Source organism: Rhea americana, unplaced genomic scaffold (genome assembly GCF_003343005.1).
Source record: "Rhea americana isolate MKP2758 unplaced genomic scaffold, rheAme1 scaffold_93, whole genome shotgun sequence".
NCBI classification, from domain to species: domain Eukaryota; kingdom Metazoa; phylum Chordata; class Aves; order Rheiformes; family Rheidae; genus Rhea; species Rhea americana.
This window is the reverse complement of record NW_028187122.1, coordinates 1,925,356-1,952,232: the sequence shown is the minus strand read 5'-3', so window position 1 is coordinate 1,952,232 and position 26,877 is coordinate 1,925,356. Positions and strand designations below refer to the sequence as shown.

At 40.9% G+C, this 26,877-nt stretch overlaps 1 protein-coding gene across 1 annotated transcript; it reads left to right on the top strand.

The window, feature by feature from the left end:
* TMEM273 (transmembrane protein 273) lies at positions 1–22,170 on the top strand. Its single transcript, XM_085324731.1, has 6 exons — positions 1–54; positions 5,444–5,494; positions 6,013–6,123; positions 8,035–8,059; positions 18,671–18,697; positions 19,916–22,170. The coding sequence occupies exons 1-6, from the start codon at positions 6–8 to the stop codon at positions 19,959–19,961; spliced, it is 309 nt and encodes a 102-aa protein (XP_085180857.1). The 5' UTR covers positions 1–5; the 3' UTR covers positions 19,962–22,170.
* The last annotated feature ends 4,707 nt before the right edge of the window (positions 22,171–26,877 follow it).

Below are 26,877 nucleotides of genomic sequence, written 5' to 3'. Positions count from 1 at the left end.
TCAGAATGATCTTACTAACAAGCTGGATATCAGTCCTAACAACACTTCTCTTACGTAAGTGATCTATTTTTTTGCTTTCCTATCTGCTTAGAAGACTCACTTTTTTGATCTCCTGAGACTGGTGAGATTATTTCTCAGTCAGATCGCATGTATGTTGTTTTAAACTTTAGTTTGAACACTGTTCCTTGGAGAAGGAACATTTGCTGAGACAGTGGAGTATTTTGCTGAGCTTTTTAGCCAGTATTTCTTAGCTTTAGTGCTAAAAGATCAGCTCTGTGCAGTCCAAAAGATACCATGAAGTTAAATATCTACATCTTTACTGGTGAGATGGCAAAGGCTGCTGAGCACCCTCTTTGGCACTGTGTAGGAAATACTACTTTACTACAGTATAAGGAGAACGTTGGTTTGCGTGCATGCTGTCTGCAAGTCGCTTTTGGTCTCTGTGACTCATGTAGATGCTCTTGACTCAGGCTGCTTCTAATGCTTCTTGTCAGCCCAAAGCAGGGCTTCCTCATCTGCACAGCTTGCATCTTACTTCAGTTACTCACTTCCAATTCATGCAAGGAATGAGTGGGGCACACAGATAGCAAGGGCCAGCAGGAGTTATGTTAATATGAGAACTGAAGGAGAAAACAGACGCAGATAAAACATAGGAGTATATACCCATTACTGCGGTCTCTGAGAGGTTAGGTGATGGGGGCGGGCACCCTCTAGTGGCAAGAACCTAATTTTTAACCAAATGGACAACTCCCACACCACCCTACTGGGTGCAAAAATTCGTAGAAAATCCTCTTCTATTTTGGGGAAATTGCACAAGGACAATTTGTCCCACCTGAGACAAGTAGACCAGCTGTTCCAGCTTGCATCTACTGGAGATTTGCTCCTGTCTTGGCTTCTGAAAGCTGATCTCTCTGTAGCTCTATTAGCAGTGCTCTATCCTCTTTGTCCTTCTCAAAGACAGCAGGGACCTCACAAGGTCTTTCCTCTCAGAGTATATATGGGAATTTCTCTCTCTCTCTCTCTTCCTGTTGGTGGAGACTGTTCCCTACTCAGCGCAGGGGCATGGGTAACCAGCTTCAGTTATTACAGATGTGAAGAGAAAGTCAGCAACAATTGAACCCTAAGTGCTGGTTCTTGTTATTCCATAGAGAATGAATAGCACAAATCCCATTAATGCAATAGTATTTTTCCAGAGAAAACAGATAGATTTAGACTCAAGAGCAGCAAGACATATTCTACAGAAAAAGCATTTGCAAAGGAAACAAGCAGACTGCACTAACATAGCCTGAGTGTTGCATCAAAAGGTGCAAGTGATGCTAATTCTGTGCACTTTTGATGAAGGAAAGCCAGGCAATCAATAGAGCTCAACAAATTCCTATCTGCATGTGGGAGTGACTCCTATCCTCGTGTATCACTACAGAGAAGGATTTTGCCTTTAATTTGATGACTAAGAAAGGACTCCATTCACCTGGATGCCTATTTTACAAAAACTTATGAGTAGCTGGAGATTTTGCTGCACTAAATACCAACCAAAATACTTTTCCTTTTCTAATAATGGCTTTCAGGAATGGCTTCTAACAGAATCATTTTTTCTAACCTCTTTATTATCACTGGCACTCTATATATGACTCTAGAGTTGCTCAGATACTCACTATCAGCCATCTCCTGTTTCCACCTTGCCTCTGGGCTTCCTAGATACTTGCTTCTTTCCATATCTATCCCTTCACTGCCCCCAAGACAAATGGCACAGAACTACTGCAATGCCACAAGACTTGCCACTGTCTGCCGTAATGAGAAGGCAGAGGGAGGAAGCTGAGAAAATGAAGAAGGGGAAATATATTTTTATGCATACATACACGTATTTTCTATGTATATACGTACCAGATAGAAGTAGAAGGCAGAAGAAGAAAAGGGACTAAGGTAAGCGCTGAGCACTAAGAAACACAAGGCATGTATGTCGCTGTTTATCTCTGCAGGCCAGGGCTAGGAATCATTCACAACACTATTTAACAAGATGGGGAGAATAAGTTACTCCTGCTCCCTGCAGAGCTTAGCCTATGCCCTAACCATTCTCCACACCACATTTCTCGTTGTCTTGACCCAGGGACAGAACCCTATGTTAACACACTTACACAGCACAAGGCACAAGCAGAGCAGGACACTCCTCAGTACAGCAGTTCCTGGTGCAGGGTAGTTAGCCCAGAAGCTATTTTCAGCACAATCCTTCTCTGTACACGGTGAGCCTGAGGAGGACTAGGGCTACCCGAGGAGTCGCAGAACCTATGGACCAAGTGCTCTCAGTCTAGTCTCAGCCAATGGACTGATAACCCAATCAGCTGCTCCTACCTGGGGGGAGGTAACCACACTGGCAGAGGGTTGCAGTGGGCCAAGAAGATCAAACACTTCATCAGCTGCACACCTGGATCCAATATACCTGACAAAGCTCTTGATTCTTCAGGCGTGCTGGCATGGAAAATTTGTATTTACTCTTTCCCTGTTCTCTTTCTGACTCTCATGTGAGACCTGACAGCTCATCTCTGCCAACAACACATGTACAAAACATTTCCCAGGCCAGATGTAGGCACACCCTGGCCTTGATAGCCCTTAACAGCCCTGACTGGCCTCACCTGGAGTCTCCCCACCTGGGGCAAGGACTGACAGCCTCAGGCTGGGCTGAGATGAGGCCTGGGGCTGGGCAGGATAGGGCCAGGGCAACCAAGTCCTGTTAGTGCCTTTGGGCCCTAACAATTTTGCAGAAAAACTTATCCCACAGGTGGAGTGTCCAAAGCCCTGTAATATATGTAGCCAGGCATGCCGGGGTGCTGCCACCATCCTTGGCCCCGTACTCACCAGGTATCCTGGTTCAGACCCATACCAAGGCTCCTTGTTAATCTGCAATACACATAGTAAGGATAACGCTATCCATTTGTACTACTGTGTATACCATGTGTTATGCACAAGTCAGGCGTATGGGAGAGGTGAGAAAGCACCATCAGTTGCCTAAAGACTGTTCAAAAATGATCCCAAAATCACTCAAATACCAATATCGAATTCATCTGCAAAATCCTTTGGTCCAGAAGCAAATATTCTCCAAATTCAGATAGTTTATTTAGGAGGTAGGATTTAGCCTAAACCCAGTATACAGAGAAAAGAGCCAGCCAGAAAGCTGGAACGGGGGTAGGAGTGCTACAGAATATTAGCCATCATTTCTAACGTCTCCGTGCTGTGATGTTTGTCTATCTCCCCAAGAGATCTAAACGGAAGATGTGGTCTAGATTAAACAGTGACACGCGTGTCCTGTATTTGACAATGTTCATCCACTTCTTTCTAAGGAGAAACCAAAACAAATAGAAGCTAGCTATTCAACACTCAGTCCTCAAAAGCAACTGGTATTTAAGCAGCATCCAGTAAATGGTATTAAACCTTAATTAAAACCATATTGAATCTATGAATTGAAAACATTCTCTCTACCCCTGTGGGCTTTCGGAGATTTTCCTCTATTCCTTTTTAAAAAGAAACTAATAATTAAATCCCAATATATTAAACTGACCTATATAAAATATTATATGTAAAATATTATTTCTACCATAAAACACATAATCTGTCACTGGTTTAATTCCATTAGAAAGCGTACATTAAGGTCTATGTATTATGATCATTAGGATAATAAAAGTAATACAATATCACTTTTATTATGTTTGAATTTAAAACATTCTTCATATGAGCACAAAGAATAATTAAGGGGACGGAAGAAAGGCTATTTTTAAAAAATTTATAATGAAATAAATTCACAGGTGATAGCTAAGAAACCATTTTTTAATCAGGAAAATAAGGAGCTATGCTTCCACACACATTGTGTAGTCTTAGATTTTTTTGTTTCCTTTTATTGTAACTTTGATTTTGATCATGCAGAGTAAGCAGCTCTTGAGATCTTATCTATGACTGATTCCCCTCCCTCCTGCCCCAGATTCCCAACTGAGTGCCATGTGATGGAATACATTGCTGATTGTAGAAAATAGAACGTAGAAATATAGAAATAGATGTAGAAAATTTCTGGGCATTTTGATTATGAAGAAAGTTTGGGAAAGAAAGACTTCTATCTCTGAATTATAGCTCCCAAAGTACATTTGGTTTAAAACTCATGGTTTTTTAAAACCAGTCTCCAGATTTTTGGAGCTTGGCTCATAATGTGTGTAAACTTGGGGTTAGAAATTGTCTAAGGCCAGGAAATAAAAAGAAATCTGTTCTGAGCTGCCCAGTATGTTAGATTTTTTCGATATGATAGCAGAAGGCTCAGAGCCCACACTCAACTTAAGAGAGATTTTCAGCAATCTGAAAATCAGACTCAGGATGGATTTCTAAAAGGGTACCAAAAAGAGGGGCTATTTTGTAACTTTTAGGATTGAAACAGTTACACTTTAGGTTTAAAAACAATCATGTTTTTAGCATTCATATTAATGGTTAAATAAGTGAAAACATAGCCCCTCAAAGCCTTTAAGATGACAGAATTATTTCTCAAGAAGAAGTGGAGGAGAGAGAGAAGAGGGGAGCTAAGTGGGGCAAAACTTGACTTACGATGTCTGAGAACTCACTACTGGGAAAAACTGATGCTTTTAGGCCTTAAAATCTTGCCTGAGCTTTAAACAGGTAATACTCCTTCACAATTCTCCACTAGAGCCTAAAAAGCACATGGAAAGATCATGTTCTCTGCAGCACATTCCTCAGGGACGAGAGCTGTGCAGAGCCAGCACAGCAACACCAGAGATCACCCAGCTCCAGCCAAGATACAGCAAAAACGCAGCGTGGGACTTGGTGCGCACCAGGGCAACACGTGCACCAGCGAGGAGGGACGAATTCCAGCAGTGTCACATGGAGTGCCCATTGGCATGGGCATCTCCGAAAAGGTCTCTTCCAGCCCATAACTTCTTCTTGCCTGCAAGAGGAAAAGACTCTGCCAGCTATAAACTACTTTTTGAAGACTGCAACTACCATACAGACAGGATTAGGGTTCATGTTCGGAGAAGGGTGCTAGGGTGTGCCATATCCTCTCAGCATATTTTATAAGCTTTACTGCATCTATAATTTTTTTCTTGGTTTATAGCAACTTCTCAGCTTCAGGTCTCTTCCGTGCAGCTCACTGGCTTGCAGTAAGGAAACTCTAGAATGAAAAACACTGCTATCACAACATAAAACCATGTTTTAACAATTGCCCCCAAATTTGCCCCCAAAATGGCATGCAGTGCACTCTTTCACATTCCTAGGATTTCCTCATTAACTATACTGACAACGTTCACTAGTCTAGAGAGCCACAACTCTTTTTCAAGTTTTACCAGGATCAGCCATTCACCTTGGAATAGCCTGATACAGCACACTTAGTTTTAGATCAGGTGAAAACAGGGCATTCTACGTGATATGCTAACAAGCTGCAACATTTCCATTTCAGATTTTTGGAGAGCAAAGGTCTATGCTTCTGGAAATTCAGAGGAGGAAATAGGTGAGTTCGTGGTGAGATATTCACTTCTATACAGGAAGAAACATTAGGTGCAAAGAAAATGTAACAAAAAAATGAATGGACTTAGCATGTACTTTTATGTATAGAATATCTTTTGCCCATTGTGTGTTTGTACTTTGCCTAGCACAGCAGAGTCTGGCCCTGTAAGTAGGGCCTTTAAATGACTTTTGAGTAAATATTATGGGCATAGGGATGGCAGAGGCTGGAACCCCACAGATCTTGAACAGAGGCACCCTTCAGTCTGACAGCTGAAAGTGGATCCTGGGTTGCATGCAGTCATGCAGAAACATAATATGGTTTATAAGCTACACTTAAAAATTCTTCTGCTTTCTCCTAGCAAAGACTTAAGGGTAGACTAGTCAGGCAGAGCCGTTTTAAAAAAAAAGAAGGGAGGATACATCTGAACTTTGGAACCTTAGTATTATCACTCCTGGAAGACAAAAAGCTGTATTTAATATTTAATGGTGTATATTCACTAGTTTGTTTTCTTTTTTTTTCAGATTTCACATACGTTATCATAGGAGTTACTCTGGGAGCCTTTCTAGCAATTGCTTTTGTAGCAGTAATAATCTGTATGATCAAAAAACAAATGCTTGACAATGTCTTCGGAGGTAAGAAAAACATTCTCCTGACTTCTAGCCCAGAGAGCTAAACCTCCTTCTGTTCTGATAGAGCAGATTTGAGCTTCACTGCTAGGAAATTTGTATGTGCAGCAGCTCCAGTTTTCGTATTAAGAACTGTTTTAAAAGCACCTGAGGTGCTGTAGTCCGTGGAACTGCAGATTCAAATATTAATACAATCAGCTCAGCTCTTCAGCCTTACAAGAAAAATCAAATTCACTTCAGCTTACTGCCTGGGTATCCTTTTGAATATATATATATATATATTTAAAACAAAATTCTATTTATTCAACATAAGTTAAAGATCCTGTTCTACTAGCAGGATGGGTAAGGAGTTTGCTCACACTTCATAGCAAAATTACTATTTCTTTCACTGATTTTGGTCTTTCCCTTCTAATGTGACTGTCTAACTTCAAGATATGGTACTTAATGAAGTTTCCATCAGAGTACACAGTAACTCATTAATTGTGATTAGGTTCTCAGGTTGTGAGGGGAAAGCATGTTTATTTTTGTTTAAAACAGACGAAAGTTCTTTGATCTAACATCATAACTGGTGGGAGCATCACCTCCTTTTGGCTCTGGACAATGAGTTTACAATCGACAGTTCTAGATTCAAACCTCAAATCTTACAGTGAAACTGAAAAACACCCTCCATTTCAAGTATACAGGAGCTAGTGAGAGGCAGAATTTGTCCCAGGGACCTCTCCAGAGGCAGCCTTATTCCACGGTCCTATGCCCTCTGCACAGAACTTCTCCTTTCTGGCAGGACCCCAATGCACTTTTACAAAACATAGTAAAGCAAATACTGTGATGGTTTCTTCTACTGCTGAAATACAACTGTTCTCTGTGAAATGAGGTAACACAGTAACACTCAACTGCAGTCAAGAACTAAAATAAGAGCATGCCAAATACAATAGCAAGAAAAGGGACTATAAGAGAGGAGAGAGTTAGGGGACCGAAAGTATCCCTCTCTGTATGGCATTTCCATGGTGAATTTGAAAAAGCTGCTTTCCAGCTCCAGTTGCATGCAAAGTGCCAATTCTGTGCAGTCTGCCTTTAGAAAACAAAGGAATTCTCATAAATGTAGCCAGCTTCTACCACAAAAAATGCGACAGAAGTTAAACAAGGAAAATGCAGGGAGGGAATCATGCAGACATAGGACTAGGAACTGTGGCCATTCACTGTATTCAGACACATTTGCTTCTGTGACTAGATCCACATTAATCTTCATGTGACAAACGATAGGCGATTTCACAGCAAGCCAGAACTGTCTAACAATACTAAGTCAGCAATGCACCATGACACACAGCTTCAACAGCAGTCACAGACTTCTGCTCAGCAAAAAGGGGAGTAGAGAGGTCTATCACTAAGCTTGGTGTGAACTAGACTGCCTGAGCTCACCTGGTCACCTGGAATACAGGTCTTTTAAAGGATAATTTTGCAACTTGAACTCCCCAAGTACTCCATGAGGATACCAATGACGATGTAATGCCGCTTTCCATAGGACAAGTGGCTCATGCTTCCTGTATTGGCACTGCACCACAGTGATAATGGGAGACTGCTTCCTCCTAATTCTCATTAAGCATCTGTCCTCATGTTTTCCTGACGCTCTGGGGATGTACCACACTCAAACTCAAAATAGCCAAAATATCAACAAAGTTATAGTCCTGAAAAAAATTGGTATTAGATATTCCAGCTGGAAGAATTAAGAAGAGCTTTAGGAAGGTTGCATGGCACCACTAATGTCGAAGAGTTTGGTCTCATAAAGGATGGCTGGATCTTTACCCACTTTATCTACTGTAACTAAGTTCTCCTGGTTTCACCCTCACAACTTTTGAACAGGCTTATCACCAGTCTGTTCCTAGTGTCTTAACTAACCACATTTTCCTATTCTCTCTTTAGAGTCAGATGGCAAAATGGATAGAAGGTAAGACTCCCTGCTCCCGGTGTTTTCTGAGGTGTAGTGGAACATAAAATCTGCAGTGTTTAATTGTGCTCTCTATGCATAATGCTTACCCACAACTGTGATTTCCACAGTATACAACATACATGCAAGCCTCTGGAGAACCATGATACCTAGTGTATTTACTAGACTTGCATGGAGAAAGGGAATTCCATATAACAGAGGATTTTGACATTTCAGATTTGGGAAAGGTTATTTATTAAAAAATGGATGGAGGTTATTTATTAAAAAAATCCCTTGAACACTTTTGATTTTGACGTTTTAGTTTGTGCTACATATTATAATAGCAAGCTCACAAAAAAAGTGTTTTTGAGGGCTGTAAGCCAAAGGCCTTGTTTCAAAGGTGCTGAAGTTGGATATTTGTTGTCTAGCAACATTGAATGGACATTGCTAGAACTTTCCAAATTTTCTCCAAAACAAAGTTTTGACTATATCGTATATTGACTATATAATTTGATTATATTGAGACTTTAGATTTCAACAAAAATGTGTAATTCAGGTCGAACGGCTTCATCAAAATTTTCCCAAACATTGTGACTACAGCTCAGTTCTGGGAACTACCTTCAACCGACCTTGCAGAGCAAGACCATGCAGTAGTCATTCCTGGTGGAGGGGATGCATTTTTGCCCTTTACCTTCCTCCCTTCTACCCAGGCATGGTGCGAGCCTCCTCCACAGGCACAAGAGGCAGTGCTAGACTGCCTAGACAACTGCTGCTCCTCATCTCCTCTGAGGAGCAGGCAGTAGGGTAGAGGTGCAAAGGGGTCTGCAAGTTGTCCTTTGGATCATGTATAGATACTTTTTCTTCCCTGTAAGACATTTTATAAATGAGTAAAAAATGCATGAATTAATCAGCATTCTCATGAACTGAAGGCAACAGCTGTACTCAACGACCCTAAAAAAGGTTCTTGGCCTCTGTGGAGGAGGTGGATAAAAGCAAAGCACTAATGGGCTTGTCCCCATCAGGGTCATTCTTCATAGAGGCTAAACAACATATGTAAACACTCAGCTGAAGATCAAAACAAGAGCTCTTTTTACAGTAAGTACTTCAGTGTTTTGCCTAACAGAGAAGCTCCCCAGCCGTGGAGCATCTGTCATTTTCCCAGGGAGACTGTTCCACAACCTAACACAGCTAACTCTCACAAAATGTTCTCTTTTTAGTAACACGCTGTGTTCAGGCTGTTCTCTTACAAAACACTCACATTTTCCATGTATCAACCTAAAATAAATTAGGACTTCTACGTGGCCAGGAGAAAGAAAAGACATATTTATACAATGCCTAGTAAGCTATTTCTGATATATTAAAGAGAATGTAGACACAGGAACAACAGCAACAAAAAAAAGATCAAAGCCAAAACAGAAAACTCGGAGATTAAAGTCCAGAGGGAAAAGGTCATAAAGGGAATAGAGGGAAAAAGACAAGAAGAGAGATAGAAGAAAGTAGATTTACTATATTTCATCCAGGCTTACTGCTATGATCTATAAAACTGTCGCAGATTGGACTTTGCTTTTCTACTCCATATGCTGTTTATTATGTGTGATATTTTCCTTCACAGACATTTTGAGCATCTATCATATTATCTTTTCTTTCTGGAGGAAGTAACTGACTTTGTCACGGTAACAAAATTTAACATCTTTAGTGATGTCCTTACACTGACCTTTTTGATGATTCTGTGTGATCTACAAGCATTTGCTATAAGGTAGAGAGAAATCCTTAGTTTCATGTCAAAATTCTGATTTGAAGGCTGGAAACACGACATTACACACAAAAAATGTCTTTCACTTAGAACCACCACCACAGATCAATGTGAGAGATGGCAATCCCACAATATTTTGGGGGCAAAACTATGTATGCTGATTTTTTTTCTGTTAAGTGGAAGACAATTAGAAATCCAACATCTCTTCTTTAATCAGTTGTACTTTTCAATTCTACTGTAACAGTGAGTAGTTCACTGACAAATCTTGTTCTTGTTTACCTCAAGACAGCTATGTATTACTCCTCAGTGAATCATTTAGGGATTTTGTAGTACAGATGCTAATCTGAGAAAACAATATAGCCTTCTACTGATTTTGAGGAAAACTGACACTAACAGTAGAAATATTACCAGGCTCATAGAAAATGAATTTTAAAATGTAGCTATATCTTAATCTATAGCAGGTTGATTTGTAGTGAAAAAAAAAAGAGAATATGTGATCTAATCTTAAATAATCAAAAAAAATACACAGCCAATTCTTGTTTATCTGCTAAAATGATGGAGTGGTTTAACTCTGATAAAGCTACACCACAGATGATGTAAACATGTTAATTAGGATCTAAGAACTTACAAAGAGGCCTTAATTGGGAAGATTAATGATAACGCTGGCTGTGAGGTGCAGATATCCTTGAGATAGCATCAATTCTAGCATGGAAGTACACACGGTGTACTGTTTCATAAACAAAGTAATACTATTCCATATATCCGATAACTGATGCAGCACTAGTTTTGTTGGTTTTGCACCATCATTCGTCTGTTTTGCAACCCAGCAATCTACTCACAGCAAATTAAGGGGAGTTAAAGCATGCAGGATCCGATGTAGTATTCCATCTTTTCTGCTAGCCTTCCTCTGAGCTGGACCTTTCCATACGGCAAAATTAGTGTTGCCATTATACCGGCCCATAGCTGATTGGAATATCTTAAAGGCAGGAACTGGACATTTATACTACGGGTAGTATCTGGAGTATGTGATAGCTTTCCATGAGACTTTCAAGAATGTTGGCATCTCCTCTTTGTAGGACCAAACTTGACACAAAGATATGGTTGTCTGTGCTATGTTTTGGATGCCAACTGTCTTAATCTAACTTGTTGAGGATGTTTGTACATCTCTCAAAGGGGACAAGGGAAGTAGCTATTCTTAGAAAAACAAGCAAAGAAAAAATCCCCAGACCAAAACCACAGACTCCCTGAAAACAGCATTGAGATATTAATAGTATCAAGCATTACAAATGTTGCAGTATTACAAGTACTGAAGAGTCTTCTCAAGAACATCCAAGCTGTGTGTTCGTTTTCATCTCATTTATTTTTCCCCATAGGCCAAAGGAATAGTTTCCCATTTATTGAGGTCACTGGAGAGACAAGTGCTAATTAGGTCTAAACTGATTTTAACTACTTGCTTCAGTTCCCTGGAGATTCTAATTCACAGTATTTTTAGGCAAATAGATGGTCCTGGAAAACCCTTTGATGAACCAAAGTCTACCATCTGAAATTACTTGGTCTTAGACTTACATCAGCTAATCATACAGGCAAATGAATACCTGAATCCTTCAGCAATATCTAATAATCAAGATATCGCCCCTTTAGGACTGGAGTCAACTGGCATATCATCTGCAGACAGTTTTCAGCTCAACTAGTGATATTATTAGCATTCAGAAGAGAAGCTTAATCCAACTGATAAAGCACTCACTGAATTCATGTTCAGCCAAATTTTGCTTTAAATTCCACTCTGTAATTCCCACAAGTGCCTTAAGCTTCTTAATAATTTCTCTTCCTCACTGGGACATATGCTGAGTGCGTGTGATCCAGCACAGAGCCATCGCAGTCAGTGGAGTCACACAGACTCATACCAGTGGAAGACCTCCATGAAGACAATTTTCATTTACGTTAGAATCCTGATAAGCTGATATTGAACCTAACCAGGCTATGGTAAAATCATGTTTACACTTAAATCAGGAAGCATTCTGATCAGTCTCCACCTGAGCAATTTCCAAAAATATTTTAAAAAGAAGTTGTTTCTAGACCCAAATAACATTGGCAGCTCACTGTGAAATAATTAACAGCATCTACCACTTTATTTACTCAGGTATATAACATTATGATTCAAACAATCAACTTATAATGGGATGCCCTTAAATTCAATGGGGTATTTACTAATACTTGAGTAAGAGGTTTGAGGCAGGCTGCTGTCAGCTAACAAAACAGTAATTTAGATGTCAACTGACAATTATTTAATGTCCTTTTTTAATTAATAGCTCGTGTCAGTCTCAAATGCCATCTTGGTGTAAGCTTGGTAAATTATAATGCCTAAATTTCATGCAAGTTTAATGTATTAATAAAAATGTCTGGGCACATTTAATGTTAGCAATATTTTGAGTTAACTACAGTGCATGGCAGCCAGATTTATTCTGACAGAAGGAGACAAAGAAAGAGGCATATGGAGACAAGGAGAAGGATTGAGAGACAGGGACATAGAAGTTTACTAAAAAGGAAAAGGTACATATTTTAAACCTGCTGCAAGAGCAAAAAGGAATCTGTTGCCTGAAAACATCCTGAGCAACAACATATACCAAAAATGCTCATGAGTTCCACAGCCACCCATGCAAATCACTCAGCATGAGATCAGGTTTTAAATGCAATGCACAAGTCATTTTGATATTTGAGGTAGAAGAGAAGGAGCTTGGGTGCTGCATATCAATGGAGGTGCAAAGCATATCAATGATTTTCTTTTGCTACCCAGAGTAGCATCTAGATATTCTCTTGTGTTTTCCCACTAGACTTCTTCCAAGGGACTGACTTCTCTTTCTTTTGCTAGGCTATCCTGGTGAAACCTAGGGTACTCTTGTGAATCAGAGCCTCTTTAGACAAACAGAGGAGGGCTTGGCACTAAGCTAAGTGCATCTTTTAAGCTCTTTTCTGCTTGGAATCACAGCTGCTCAGCTGCATGTCAGGGTACTTGCACTGTTCTCAGCTAATGCAGAACTTCCCTTGGGTTGGAGCAGGCTGTGCCTTTTGACAGGAAAAGCTCTCTTTTTTTCCTCATTCAGACTACAGAATATCTGTGCATTCCAGGCATGAGCAATCCACTGATCTGGCAATACCAAATTTTTGTAACCAAGGGTAATGCCAGCGGATAAATTCTAGCCTGTAACATATTTCTTAAAATACTATAATCGAATACCACTTCCATGGACGGCAAGTCTCCTTTTTCCCTATTCCCTCATGAAACAGACACAAGCGATCATTCACCAGCAACAGACTATATAATGCTGCACCCGATGACATTGCGAATTCCCACGTATGTGAGGGTTCACCACAGCTCCCAAGAACATGCAGTGAGTTCTGATGTTCTGTCCACAACCACTTGCATCTCCAGCACAGATATATTTCCCTGGGAGATCGCATCCGGAATGGCACCCTTCATTTTAGCCAGCTCGGTTTCACTTCAGCAGATGGTGCATGCAATGATGGGCCTGCCGTTCTTTCCCACTGAGCCTCCCTGTTTAACAGAAGTGAATTATAATTGCACCCATTCTGCATAAATTGAATGAGATTCTCAGGCTGCCGGCAAACTGCAAAGGGCCTTCACTTGAACTAAGTCTGGAAACCCATGTGAAATGATAACCTTTGAGACTGAGACAGAGTTCAAAGTCATGGCTCATTTCTTCCACATAACCTCCCCCTCAGAAGCCAAGGAGAAACGGTCATTCCCATCCTGAAAGCCTCTAGTCTCCAGGTTGTCTAACTCTAAAAATAGCATTATGGATTAAATAGGAGGTGAAGTCATCCACTTGGAAAATATAAACATCAGAGATGGATGACACTGTAAAGACTAGGTTTGGACAAACAAGCACAAGTTTAAATGTTGAGCTGCAGTTTCTCCCAAGTAGCAAAGCTGTCTCAGCCTAGATATCTGAGCTAAGAACCTTTTTCCTAGCATTTGGCCCTGCCTGGGTCTATACCTAGCTGCACTGACAGGTGGAGATAATGAACGTAACAAGATCTAATCAAACAATCCCAGAGCCTTCAAGCAAGTTCAGAGGGAGACAGAAAGAATATCCTCCTATTTTGTAAAGGAAAGTAGTTCTTAGTTTTGTTTTGATCAACATATCCCAAACTGGTTTATAATACTGTGGATCACAGAAAGCACCAACTGTTAAACAGGAAGCCAATTAAGTAGACATAAGTCATATCACAGATAGCATTAGCTGCAAAGGAGATGTATAACTTTTCTAATCGCTGGAGTTTGATGTCACAAATAAATTTAAGTGGAGATCTAGTTTTTGATACGAGGATACCTGAGAGATTCACAAGTGGGAGTCCTTTGGAAACTGGGGACAATATTCACAAATTCAAATCCATAAGTAAACATTCTTTTAAATAAAAGAGACCTTGCCCTTAGCTGACTGCGTCACTGGAAGAACATTGCACAAGGAAAAAGGCTCAGAATCTACAAAGCAGTCTGTGCGGGATGCAAGGCTTTGAAATGCATCACATTGACTAAGATACTGCATAAACTAGTCCCATGTAACATTATATGTTCCCTCTCCTTCCCGTGAGGGATACTGTCTCAGCCACTCTACTCTCCATTGAAATATCTGCTTAAGACGCAAACACATACTGCCACTGTACTATAGACAAGTTCACAGGCAAAAGTACTTGAAATACCAGGATGCCAAAAATAGATCTGCAAAATCTCATTTTATCAATTGCTAATCAGAGTAACTGAGATTTCTTCTCCAGAGAAGATTTTTATATGAAAAGAGTAAGAACTGGTTGTTCTGGTATTGGTTGTCCTAACCTATGCTTTTCTGGACTCATGGAGCATGCCAAACTGAGTTTCAGTGCTACAGTTCCTCCTGGCAGGAGCTGTGACCAAGCCAAAGTAGCTTTCTCACATACCTTCTTAAAGCGTCTGATAACAACAGAAGTGAAGCATCAAAGGGGAAAGGATTACAAGTAACCTCCATGCACGTCTGTTCTCTCCAAAGTTTTAGCAATCCACAGCAATCCAGGCAAGTCTAACTTCCTCAGGGCCACTGTCTGTTTTCCTAAACTATTTTTTTTCTTTTTCCCTTCTCCCGTGAATACTCTTTTTAAAAAACTATGATGATCGGTGACTTTTTATGAGATCTGGATAAAATCAGCCATTAGATTCACCAGAATCTTTGATAGGTCTAGAGTCAAAGATTTTAATGCTTTCCCTTAACATCCCTTCACTATATCTTGAAAGATTTACCATGAACTTTTATTTTACTTGCAACTCATTTTTCTCCCAGCAACCTTTCACAAGGTCTTTCATTCTCCAACTAATGTATTACACAAATACCCCAATAAACAGGTCAACATACCGTTTTCCTAACTTAGTACGGGTTTACCAGAAAAGGAAAGCAAAGACAGCAAAGACACTTAGCCTCTACACTCTAAATAAGCACCACAGAGAAGGCCTCTGCTTTGCCAAACCAATCAAAAATGATTTATCTGTGGCCAGCTTTGACCGCAAAACTCCCTCTCTCCTTGTCACTGTGACCTAACATCAGCAACGAACAGCTATTGGGAGTGAAAATGCAAGATAACTTGGAGAGCTGCCGAATACTTAGGCAGAAGCACCAGGGCTTGCACTTCGCTAGGGAGCAGGTATCATCTGTGTGAGATGACTCCAGCCCTGGAAATACACTGGAGCAGGTCTGATTCCTTGCTGAACACAGCAGGCGTTGGCGGGTGGCTGGCAGACTATGGGCTCTGTTCACTGCAACCATAGTTTAGTAATACAGATTTTCTCAGCATGCATCCCAGGAACTGAGTTCAATGAAAAATCTTTAAAAGCTACCCCAATGCCATGCTAACGCATGTTATTGCAAGTAAACACGCGTATGAACAGCCAGCGATGGCCTAAAGGACTTCATATGCATTTGTGTAAATGTAAATGAGCAAATGCCCTCAGAAATGGCTGTCTCAACTCCTTTTTACAGATACCTTCACAGAAACAAAGTGTAGGTATCCATTCTGTGTTGAGGCAATAACCATCCATGTAAACTGGCATATCTACCTCGTTCTGTCACTGTCCTGTCTAACAGAACTTGTTCCTCTGACCAACCTTCAACATGTTACTTTATCTCAGGTTACCCTTTCTGTACATGAAATTGATCTTTATATCACACACTCAAGAACAAAGACACTAAGCTTTGCACCATGCTGTGACACAGGGCTTTAAAAAACAGCACCAAGACAATCTGTGGGCACCTCCAGGCCTTGGTTTCTTGTATCACCATTCCTGCACGGAGGGAAAACTTCTCTCTCTCACACTCATGCGCATACACACACAGAGAGAATTTTATATATATACTTATATATTGGCCAGACTGCTCGGGTGAAAGTAATTCATTATATCCTTTCCATACTTCACTCGTGCTAGCTACCAGCTTGAAGGGCAGAGCCACACGTCTAGCTATTTTTGCTCCTGCCTGGCCACTTTCCACATGCCCTGGGAAAGCATCTGGCCCAGGATTCCTCTGCTCTCTGGAGAGCTGGGGCTGCCTTTGCAGTTGACCTTTTCACAGCTGCCAAATGGAGAGGAATCCTTATTCCTTCCTACTCCTCTGCACAACTGTTTGAGGCTGGTCTTGAATAGCTGTAAATCATTTGATTGTGAGAGCTGGTCCCAAACTGCTGAGTCAGGAGAATGCATTCCTGGCAATATCCAGACACCTGTTGGAGGCAAGTCCTTCCCGAGCCATCCTGGTCTCTGTCAGCCAGCATGCTGGTGCCATGATTCCAGCAATAGCTGTGTAAGTAACTGTGTGACTGTGACAACATAGGTTTAGCTAGGAATGAAAGTGCGATCATCACTAAAAGACAAATAGCTTTAAAAATAAAACAAGATAAGGCCTCTCGAAGCAAAAGACTCAGAGTGCCACAGGTCTTCACTAGAAAAAAAAAGCCATCAAATCAGAGCTCCTGTCTAGTCCAGCTCACAGAATTTCCTGCATCCTGTTTGAGTTCCTGGGTAAGTTCACACTAAACAAATGAAAAAGGGAATCTTTAATTTTAGTTTCACTCTGAAGCTTTTTCCAGTGATTTCTCAGAAAGGAGGATAATTTATAAACCTTCTTTTAAGCTCATGTATATGGTCTGTCAGATAATTTTCTTTCAATTCTATGGTCTCTTACTTTCCAAGATTTATGCTCTGAAGAACCTGTACTAGGCATCAGCAAAGCTAATTTATTAAAGCAAATGGCAAGCTGAAAGAAATGAGCAAGTATCACAGAAAGCGATGCTGACTTTTACCCTGTGAGCCGCAAAAGTCTGGGGATCCCTGAGCTGTTTCTAAGGGTTTATGGAAGTTAATGAGCTTAAAAGCCCTCAATATGGGTGCAAATTGAGTTTAAAGCCACTTCACAGAGCCTCACAGTTTACATGAAAATTTTGTAAGGACTTTGTAAATAGAAAAAGACTGAAAACCACAGGTTGAAAAGTCATAAAGATTTTGTTTATCTGTTTGGTTTTTGTCCTTAAAAAAACCCTGACATACTGCCAAATCTGATTTACTGCAGTCACAGAAATGCTTGTGCTGGCACAGGAAAGGAGGAGGAGGGGTGGGAGACAAGAGGAGGAGTTTGACTACCTCTTTAGGTGGCAATGCTGCTTTTAAAGTGTCTGCAACTAGCACCTTTGGGTGAGCTTCCACCCCTACCTGCAGGAGAGCTAAGTGCGAACGTTCCCAAGGATGGTGCCACCCTCAGAGCCAGTCCTGCTCTGTCCTGCCCCACCTGGAGCTTTCCCCTCCCTCCCAGCCCAGCCACATACTCTTGTTAGGCAGCCCCACAGCTCCATGGCCTCGGGAAATGGCTCTGCTGAAAATCTACGTGACATAAAGTAAAGATGGCTTTTGGAGAAATCAGGCTATCTGAGAGCAGCCGGCACAAGGGAAGTGGTGACATTTTACAGCCGAGGTGGCAGGGAAGGCTGAACCATCCTTCTCTGCAGCGGCTGGCACTGTAAAGTGTGGAACGGCAGCCTGACAGTATCAGCAAGAAAGCCGTTGCCTTTAAGTGACTTACAGGATTACGCCTTTGTATGCACAGAATTAGAGTTACTTAAGATCAGGCCAGAAGCACACAGGCGCTTGGAGGGGCAGCAACACTGAGAGACAGCGAATCTCCGCCGCTTTCTCCTGCCCCAGCACAGGTACGGGAAGGTGTCAAGTAAGCATCTTTGAACCTGTTTCAGTGCTGATTCACTCTAACTAGCTCAAATTAGCTTGCACTGGCCTCGTTCCTTCTTCTAAACTCATTCAGCAGTGGACTGCATGTCCAGTTTAAACCAGAAAGGTGAGAATCAGGTCTTAACTGCTTCTTAAGGACACTAATGCAGGGAATTTTACATTAACAGAAAATTTCAGTATAGCTTTCAAAAAAACACATATGACAAAGTTTCTCTTGGAGAAAGAAATAAGATTGAGGCAAATTACAAGGAATATATCCCTGCTTGCCAAATTTCCTAAGAATTCTCTTTTTAGCAAAGTCATCAGAAAACTCTTCAGCTGTATTGAAGGAAGGAGACTATGATGAATACAAATTCCCAGTTGAGTCATGAGAGCTAAAGATATAAACAAGTTGAGGACCATAGGGCATATAAAGGTCCTACTTCCAGGCACTGACACTAGGTGGAGTAAAACTGAATAAAAGATTCAAGAGCAGTGAAGAAAATAAAGGAAGAAAAGCTCTTGTATTTTGGCAGCTCTTAACCTGATGATGTTTTGAACATTCATTTTTGATCACTGCTCCTAAAGTCATAATTAATGTCTCACTCTCTATACTTTGCAGGTCAAATATGGGATCAAGTCAGAACAGGTATGTTCCAGAGAAAGGGTGAGTTTGATGGAGCAGGGAGGGTGGAGTGATGATGCTAGGCAGACACAGGGTCCGAGAGTATTTGCAAAGTCACATTGACCAGGACAACGTAGAGAGGCACATAGAGAAAATTCAGCCAGCAATAAAGACTGGGATGGGGTTACTCAAGAACCTACAGGTGCCCAGAGCACCCCAACCTGCCTGCAGCTATATCACAGACACTCCATAGGGCCTGAGACAAGTCATTTAGGACCTTTGTCCTCAAACGTCCCAGCTGTAAGTCTGGAATACCATAACATAAGGCCCAGGCCTATTTTAAGGCTGTCTGCTTTATGGCATGGCTGTGCTGCAATGCTGCTATGCCACCTTAGTGGCTCCTCCACGGAGTAACCTCTCGCAGAGATGCAGACACAGGATGGATCCAGGAGCTGCTGAGCTGCTCCCTCTCTGCATGACAGGGCAATGCCAGGGGACCAGGGGAAATGGTGACGCATCCTGAGCCTGTAACACTGCTGCAGGATACAAAGACCCCTCTGGAGGTGGTTGTCTCCACTGATTACTCTGAGACCTAGTTAAAATACAGGCACCTACATTTTAGACAGCTGAAGGTCGATGAGACAAATCCCTTCATATTTCTAAGGCATTGTACAAACGTTAACAAATCTTCAGAGGAAAGTCGCTCAGCTAGTAGTCACCTGCTGGCTGCTGGAGAAATGGAAACCTGGAGGTGAAACCACACAGCAAAGCCACACACCAAGGCAGCTTCCAAGAGGCAGTCAGGCCACATGACTTCCCATTTTCTACCTCTGCAGTATGAGCAGTCCCCCGAGCAGGATGTTGCCTTAAAATGCATTGCTGGCTGCAGGTGGACTCCTACGTGATAGAGAAAGGGGCAGCTGGAAGTCACCCCCATAGCCAGAATTATATTTTTGTTACATAAGTTCATTTAGGAAAAACAAATACTTCAAAGATACACAGAAACACCTTGGGAAAAAAAGTTAAGTGGAAGGAACTTCATGGAAGTAACTATAATGGTTCCAATAACTATTTTGTAGATTTCCTGTGATTTTTACTTCTCTGTCTCCCAATTCTGCTTTTACAATGATGCCATAGATCATTAAAGGCAAAAAAAAAAAAAAAAAAAAAAAAAAAAAAAAAAAAAAGGTGATAAAATACTGTTAAAAATACTGTTAACTTGCACCATTTTTTTCTTTTCAGAGAAGATGTCAACATCCCAGGGCAAAAAAGTACAAATGATCTATAATCCCTTTGCAGCTGACAGCTACCTGCTCTGAGGATCAATGCGAGTCTCTTGTCCACAGGCAGGAATCTCACCAATAACAATTCCTTTGCTTGCTTTGTAATTGAAAGACTGATTGGCTACAAGAGTTTACAGTGCATGCTAACTTCAATAATCTGCACACGAAAAGCCTGGAATCCCCAATACCGTGGATAAGAACAAAATGTATGAGGAAAATGGAAAAGATGAGGTCTGCTCATTAATAGGCCCTGTTTAGCCTGGAATAAGTATATGATTGATTTCTAAAATCAGTTAAATCCAGGGTAATTAAAAAGCTAGCAAGATATTTCAGAGCAGAATTCAAAGCCACACTCATACTTCCAGTAAGGCAAATAATGTACGAAGTGACTCAGAAAATCAGTCATTTGAGATCAAGCAAAACAAGCTTTCTCAAGTTTTTCAAGACAAATGCTTTGTGTTTATCTAAAAATATTTCATTCATGCTAAAGTGATATCTATTTTTAGCTTTAGAATTGACGTCTTTTGTTTAACTTTAGGCCATAATGCTAGTTTCAGTCATTTTAAATGAACTGGGGTCATTTAAAGTGAAAAAATGTCACTTCCAAATAAAATATTAAGATTTTGGTTTTAGAACTTGAAATCAAAACAATTTTTTATACCCAAAATAAAAAGTTTCTGGGCATCTGAAATGAAACATTTCATCTCAACATTCTATAAACAAGCTAAGCTGATATTTCCAAAATCCCCCATTTCTATTTTTAATATAAAATAATTCACTAAATTCAATCAGAATTTGTGACTAAATCCAGTCTCCCGCTCCTCCATTCTTATTTTAGCTTTGTTTATTATTGACTCCATATTCATCAAAATTGCTTTGCCTAGTTCCAATTACAAGCCTCTTGCAGGACGAGCAACAAGAGGAAAATTGAGAGATTTCTCTCAGATCATTTTAAATAGTTTAAATAGTTTTAAATTGTTTAAGTCCATATTATTTTGTAAACACATCCAACTTTTACAGAAAGGCTACGTTTTTAGTCTTAATTAAGACAATAACTCTGTAGATGCAGATTCTTCCTTTTAAGTCATTTTTTTCAAAAGTTCAGCAGTTCACAGAAAAGTTTCACCATAACAGATATTATCATCACAAGGTTCAAGAAAAGCAGTATTTTTTTTGTATTTCAAAACAGGTTTTACTTTCAGCTCCTAAAGACAGGGCAGCACGTCTGCCGCAGGTGCTTGGGAGCACAACTTCCTCTGCTGTTCTCACCACTCTTCTCAGGAAACCCAGCAGGAAGCAGAGGTTTGAAAGACTCAGGTAGAGCTTGCACAAAATTAAATAATGTCACAGTATTGCATGGGCGTAGCTGCAATAACATAGCATTGCAAGATGACTCCAAAGGGAACATGCTATTTTATTGAATCTCTAGCCAGATCTGAAGACCACAGACTGTAAATAAATCCAAACTTTTAGCTCAACTTGATGTCTGCAGGCACGTGGATTTTTTTATTCTGTCATCTAGCATCCGTTCCTGAAGTTAACTTGTGAGTCAGTTTCTGCTCTCGGTTACATCAGTCTCAAATAAAAGTAAAAATTTTTTCCAGTTCTTTACCACTGTAATATAGAAGAATTCAACGCAGAAAAAAAAATGTTAAACTGAAGTGCAACCTGGAAGTTGTGTGTCTTATCAAGAAATATGACTTGAAAAAAATGTGGAAACCCGGGCCCCCCTCCAGTAATCAACTTGCAGACTGTGAACAGCCGCAGTTAGCCTTGCATGCTAGAGCCAGAGCTGATGTGCTGAGCCAGGGGCTTAGGGTCAGCGCACTGTCAGAGCGTAAGGGCAGATATCTCAGGATTTTGTTTCTGTGAAGAATAAGCTATTGTACTAACTTGTTATTGTAACTAAAAGGATTTATTTATTTTTTTTTTCTGAGCTTAACAAACTAGGTAATTTTACAAAAAATGTAAAAATGAAGGTATATTATTTATTTGAATTGTAATTTCCCCCCATATTTTAGATAACAAAATGTAAAGTTTATTTCACAGAAAAATGATGTACTGGAATAATTTGCATGTATTCCCTAGGTGTCTGTTACCCAGTTCAGTAACACTGCAGTTCATTAGCAGCATTTTCTAACAGATAAACTAAAGCTGTAATGTGATACTTGTAAGTAATTGTGTATGTGTACATGTGTAAGTGAATAAACCATCTTGTAAGGTATCTGTTAATTGATTTGCTTCCTTTAGTACCATTTTAATTAAGACTTGGAACAGAAGAGAACATGTGGTCAGGCAGGGAAGCTATTACCTTCACTTATTCGTGTGAACAAATGTTTCTTTCATATCATTTCAGTACACTACAAGAAATGAAGATGGAAATAAATAAAAAAAAATGGTAAGTAACAAGCAGTGGAGGGGCAAGACCTGGAGAATTAAGGTTAATAATATTGATTAAGCAAATGCTGTAGGCTGGGGAAGAGATTGTGAGCTCCCCAAACCTTTTTCTGTGTGCCATGTCTCCACAGATGTGGGAAAAGGACAGGCAGAGATGAGACACACAGGGGGCCTGGAGCATCAACGCTGCTGCTTTTGCAGCCGCTGAGCGATGTGGGCACGCTTGGCAATTGCCAGTGCTGCAAGGGGCTGCTGTGCCAGCAGCAATTTAGTGCCCAACCCACGACTGCACAACTGTAGCAGCCAGCCTGGCTCTGCACAGACAAAACATACCTCAGCCATTCTGCCACCCCATACAAGTACTGGTTTTGCCTGCCTCTACAACTGGCTTTACTAGCACCACTTGCAGCATCAGCAGCTCTTGGCTTTGACTCAAGCCCCGTAGCTCCATTTGGAAATAATTGGTGAAGGAAAACTGGATAAAAGGGGAGCATTTTGGAGGCATTCAGTCAAAAGACAAAAGACATTGTTGGAGGGCTCCACTAATTCTTTATGGAGAATATAGACTGGGCACTCCACAGCCAGCTCCGCAGTGAGCACCGGGACAACTCTGTGCTCGCCTCCTGCCTGTCCAACATGGGCTACTTCTGCCCAGCTTCCCAGCAGCTCTGGGGACTCTCAGCAAATCAGGACTAACTGCTGGAATCACACAGCTTTGTTCAGTGCTTGCTCACATGGGGACAAACTGGGCAAAATATCACTTACCGTTGTGGAACCGCCTGGGTAGAAAAGCAGTGTCTGGGGCGGGGGGGGACAAGCACGTGCTGCAAATCAGACCTCGCTGATATAAATCTGCTCTGAGAGAGGTGTGAGTGACACAACAGTCTGGTTTGGCTCCTCCCAAACAGAAAGGATGGCAAATTTCATAATAGTCAAAACATTTTCAGTCTGAATCTTTCTTGGCTTCTCTCTTGTCTCTAAGTGAAGAATCAGATTACTTTAATCAGGAGTATTATTTTTCATTTTCTTGCAACTGCACTTAATCAAAAGTAAGAGAAAAAAAACATAAAATGCTTTCACTCATCAATCAAAGATGGGAAAATAGAAGCAAAGGAGAATGCACACCTAACAAACCTGGTAACAAAGGGATATTTACACTCACTTACGAGGAGAAATATAAATAGAATGTGAAATAAATAAAGCACAAATAACTATAACATGATATGATGGTGTAACATCTGGCTGGAAATACAGAGTGCCTCTACTTGTAAAAGGAACAAACAGGACCGATGGAGGTGTCAGACTTTTGAAAATTGCATTCGTTACATGCATACATACAGTGGTCATAGAATAGCCAAGCTAAGACAGACTAAAAGTCTATCTGCTCCAAAAGTCATTTTGCAACAGCAGCTAATAGCAAATGTCTAGATGAAATCCAGGAACAGTGCAAGTACATGCTGATACGTGCCCTTTCTGGCCTCCAGCAGACTTCTGCCTCAAACCACTACCCTCACTGGCATTATGAATTTGCATGGTCCCTACTGACACAGCATGAGAGCAATTCACATACTCTTGAGTGGTAGAAAAGATTTGTCCACAGTTTATAGAGAAAAGAAATGAAATATGGAACAGCCAAAGGGCTGTGCTAAAGGCCATACAGGAAATCTTTGGTAGAGCAGAGAATACAGACACTGTTTCCCAGTTTCAACGTGAATGACATTATTATTATTAGACCTTCATTCTTCTTTAATGCTACCTCCAAAAAAAATGCTGCTTTTGAAACGGTTAGATGTTCCATATTTTACCCTATTGCATGTATGTGCTCTTTATTCTCGTATTTCAGCTTTTAAATGAACCCTGTACTTCTGCTCACAACTAGATCAAACAGGAGTCCCAGCAAAGTCCACAACATTACACTGGGGTTGACCACTCTGCGGAATAATAACACTCCCAAATGCTTCACAGGCAAGCGGGCACTGTGCACAGATTCTGTCCTCTGCACACCGTTAAAAAACACATTCCCTCCTATAACCCACACAGCACTCATAGGAGGCAGTTGATGTTTATTTTGTAGCCCTCATGCCAGAGCTGCCTGGGATCTGTCCTGATTCAGGGAATCCACAAGGCCTTTCACTGTAAAGATTAGATTCCGCTCATTGCTATCAGAAATCTTCCTGAGTCAATGGGCAATTAAAATAATTATCTTTAACCATATTTTTCAATTACTCCACAATACCTAGAGAAGACTCATAGGACTGGGACCAGATGCGAACATGCTCTGCTGTGATTAAAACTGGATCAGATGTGCCAATGAATATAAAACACTGAGCGTTCACCTCATTTGGGAACAACCCTGGTATTTTTTAAGCTGCTCAATTTTTAAACTCATTAGAGTAGCAAGGGGACAAATGAAAACCCATGGAGGATGTACAAGGGCTCTTATATGGGGACCCCCCTCAAAGGAACTGCCTCCTTGAAACAGATACAAAACACAAAATTGCTGCTTCAAGGACAGGCTGCTGCATGCTGGCAGGGCGAAAGGCACCAACAGCAACCCGCCAAACTGGTGCCTGCAGCTGGGCAGGCTGCATGGCCAACCTGGCCCTCCCACACATCACACACTTCTGACAGGTCGCCACCACAGGGACCTTGCTACCTGCCCAGGCCTCTTTTGGGGAGGTAATTGGCATCTTTTATACCGTGGGAGCACCCCAGACCTCAGGTCTGTAAGATTACAGGTTTCTATCAGTTTCTATCTGCCTACTCCTGGAGAGGCAGTGCCTTTGCCGTGGCTGGCAGCGAGTCCAAGCAGTTGCCATCTTTCAAAGGTCACAGATCTAGCCCTGCATCTACTCTCAAAATCACTCCGAGTTGTGTACATATATGTGTATACACTATTGTATATTGGTGGTGATTCTTGCACAAATGATCTCCATTAGAGACCAGCAGAAGTGAGTTAGACATATATGGTAAATAAAACATATACACTGACCTTTAAATGCAAAAGTCAGGTATATATCCATATATAAGGTGGTGTCAACAGTAATGAGTTTGTCCATCCCCTTTCCCTTATCCCCCTCTATATTCTGAGACCTGTCTTAAACTTACCTGACAAGATCATTGCCTCAATCCTGCATCCTCTTATAGAAATGATTTCTATGTTGGGTTTCCCTGAGTACTATCACTGTCATCCAGCTACCAATGCTGCATATGAACAAACAATTTAGATCAAATTCAAAACCTTTTCCAAATACCATTAATGGGACAATAACTGAAATCAAGTTCCTGTTAAAACAGAATCCTGTATGATCTATGCATATCAAGCGGATGCAAATGGAAACATTTTCTCAAGCTCAAATGATATAACATTGACAAAGCCAATAAACTGGGGTGTTTTAATTCATTTTGACCACCTAGCAGGCTTTTGAAGCAAGATGATGAAAGCAGGTAACATTATACACATAATTCAAATATTAAGATCCACATTTTAAATCTGGGTCATATGCTTGTCATGAATCAGACTGAAAGACAGTCAGCTCAGATACTTACAAACTTTGGGGAAAGGCTTTAAATCCAGATCTAAATGAAGAACATAGCATTTTGCACTAAAGTATCGACCCCTGTCTAACCCTAACCCTGTAAATAATCAAGTTTCCCAACTGGAAGGAGCAGCTCCTTGCCCCTACTATAAAAATACTTATGAAGAACTCATGCTCTCAATATCTAAACACATATTTGTCTGTGACAAACCAAGACACAAGGCCTGCAGTTTCTAAGTTTCTTTAGAGACCAGCATCCAAGCAGCAGCTGATGAGATCATCGAAGGCTGTTTTCACACTGCATCCCCAGTTCGGAGAAGGTGAGAGGAGTTTGTACCTACTCCTCACGCAACAGTCCCCAGAAGCCCCTTAGCTACGCATACATTGCAGGGGTTAGGCACACTTCGCATTGAGAGTCAGGCATGGCTACAACTGATTTTAATTTTTCCATTGAGTTTAATTGAAAACAAGATAAAGCCATGACTGTATCTTCTGTGTGAGCCATAAATGCCTTCCTGTGACTAAGGAAAAATCAAAAATTGATTTAATGTCCTTGATTACTCAGTAACTGAAAAACAGTCATTGGCCTAGAAGTATGTGGCTTTTTCAAGCATCTTTCCTGGGAGAGGTGATGCTATTGCTCTGAAATGGATAGAGGCCCGGGGAGTACAGAGGAATGCATCTACTGGTGGGTGCTGCTGCTGGATGTCTTATCCACAGCAGGATCAGGGGAACCACATACGGGCCAGGGTGAGTTCAGAAGCAGTAACAGGCCTCAGAGCAAACAACAGCTGCTAGATTTCTGCTCCCTGGCCTTCCTCCTGACTTATTTATTATCTCCTCGTGCGTAATTTGTCATAATCTCTGACTCGTCAGGCCAATTAATCATGCTTCAGAAAAAATGAGATTTCTCACAAGGAGATTATCTGTCTCTGACAAACAAGGGATAATTCAATTATCTTCCTATTCTAAACATTTATTAACT

Coding starts and splice junctions, on each gene's coding strand:
- TMEM273 (XM_085324731.1), top strand. CDS start 6: ATGATCTTACTAACAAGCTGGATATCAGTCCTAACAACACTTCTCTTA. Junction 5,495..6,012: donor AAATTCAGAGGAGGAAATAG/GTGAGTTCGTGG, acceptor TTTTTTTTTCAG/ATTTCACATACGTTATCATA. Junction 8,060..18,670: donor GATGGCAAAATGGATAGAAG/GTAAGACTCCCT, acceptor TATACTTTGCAG/GTCAAATATGGGATCAAGTC.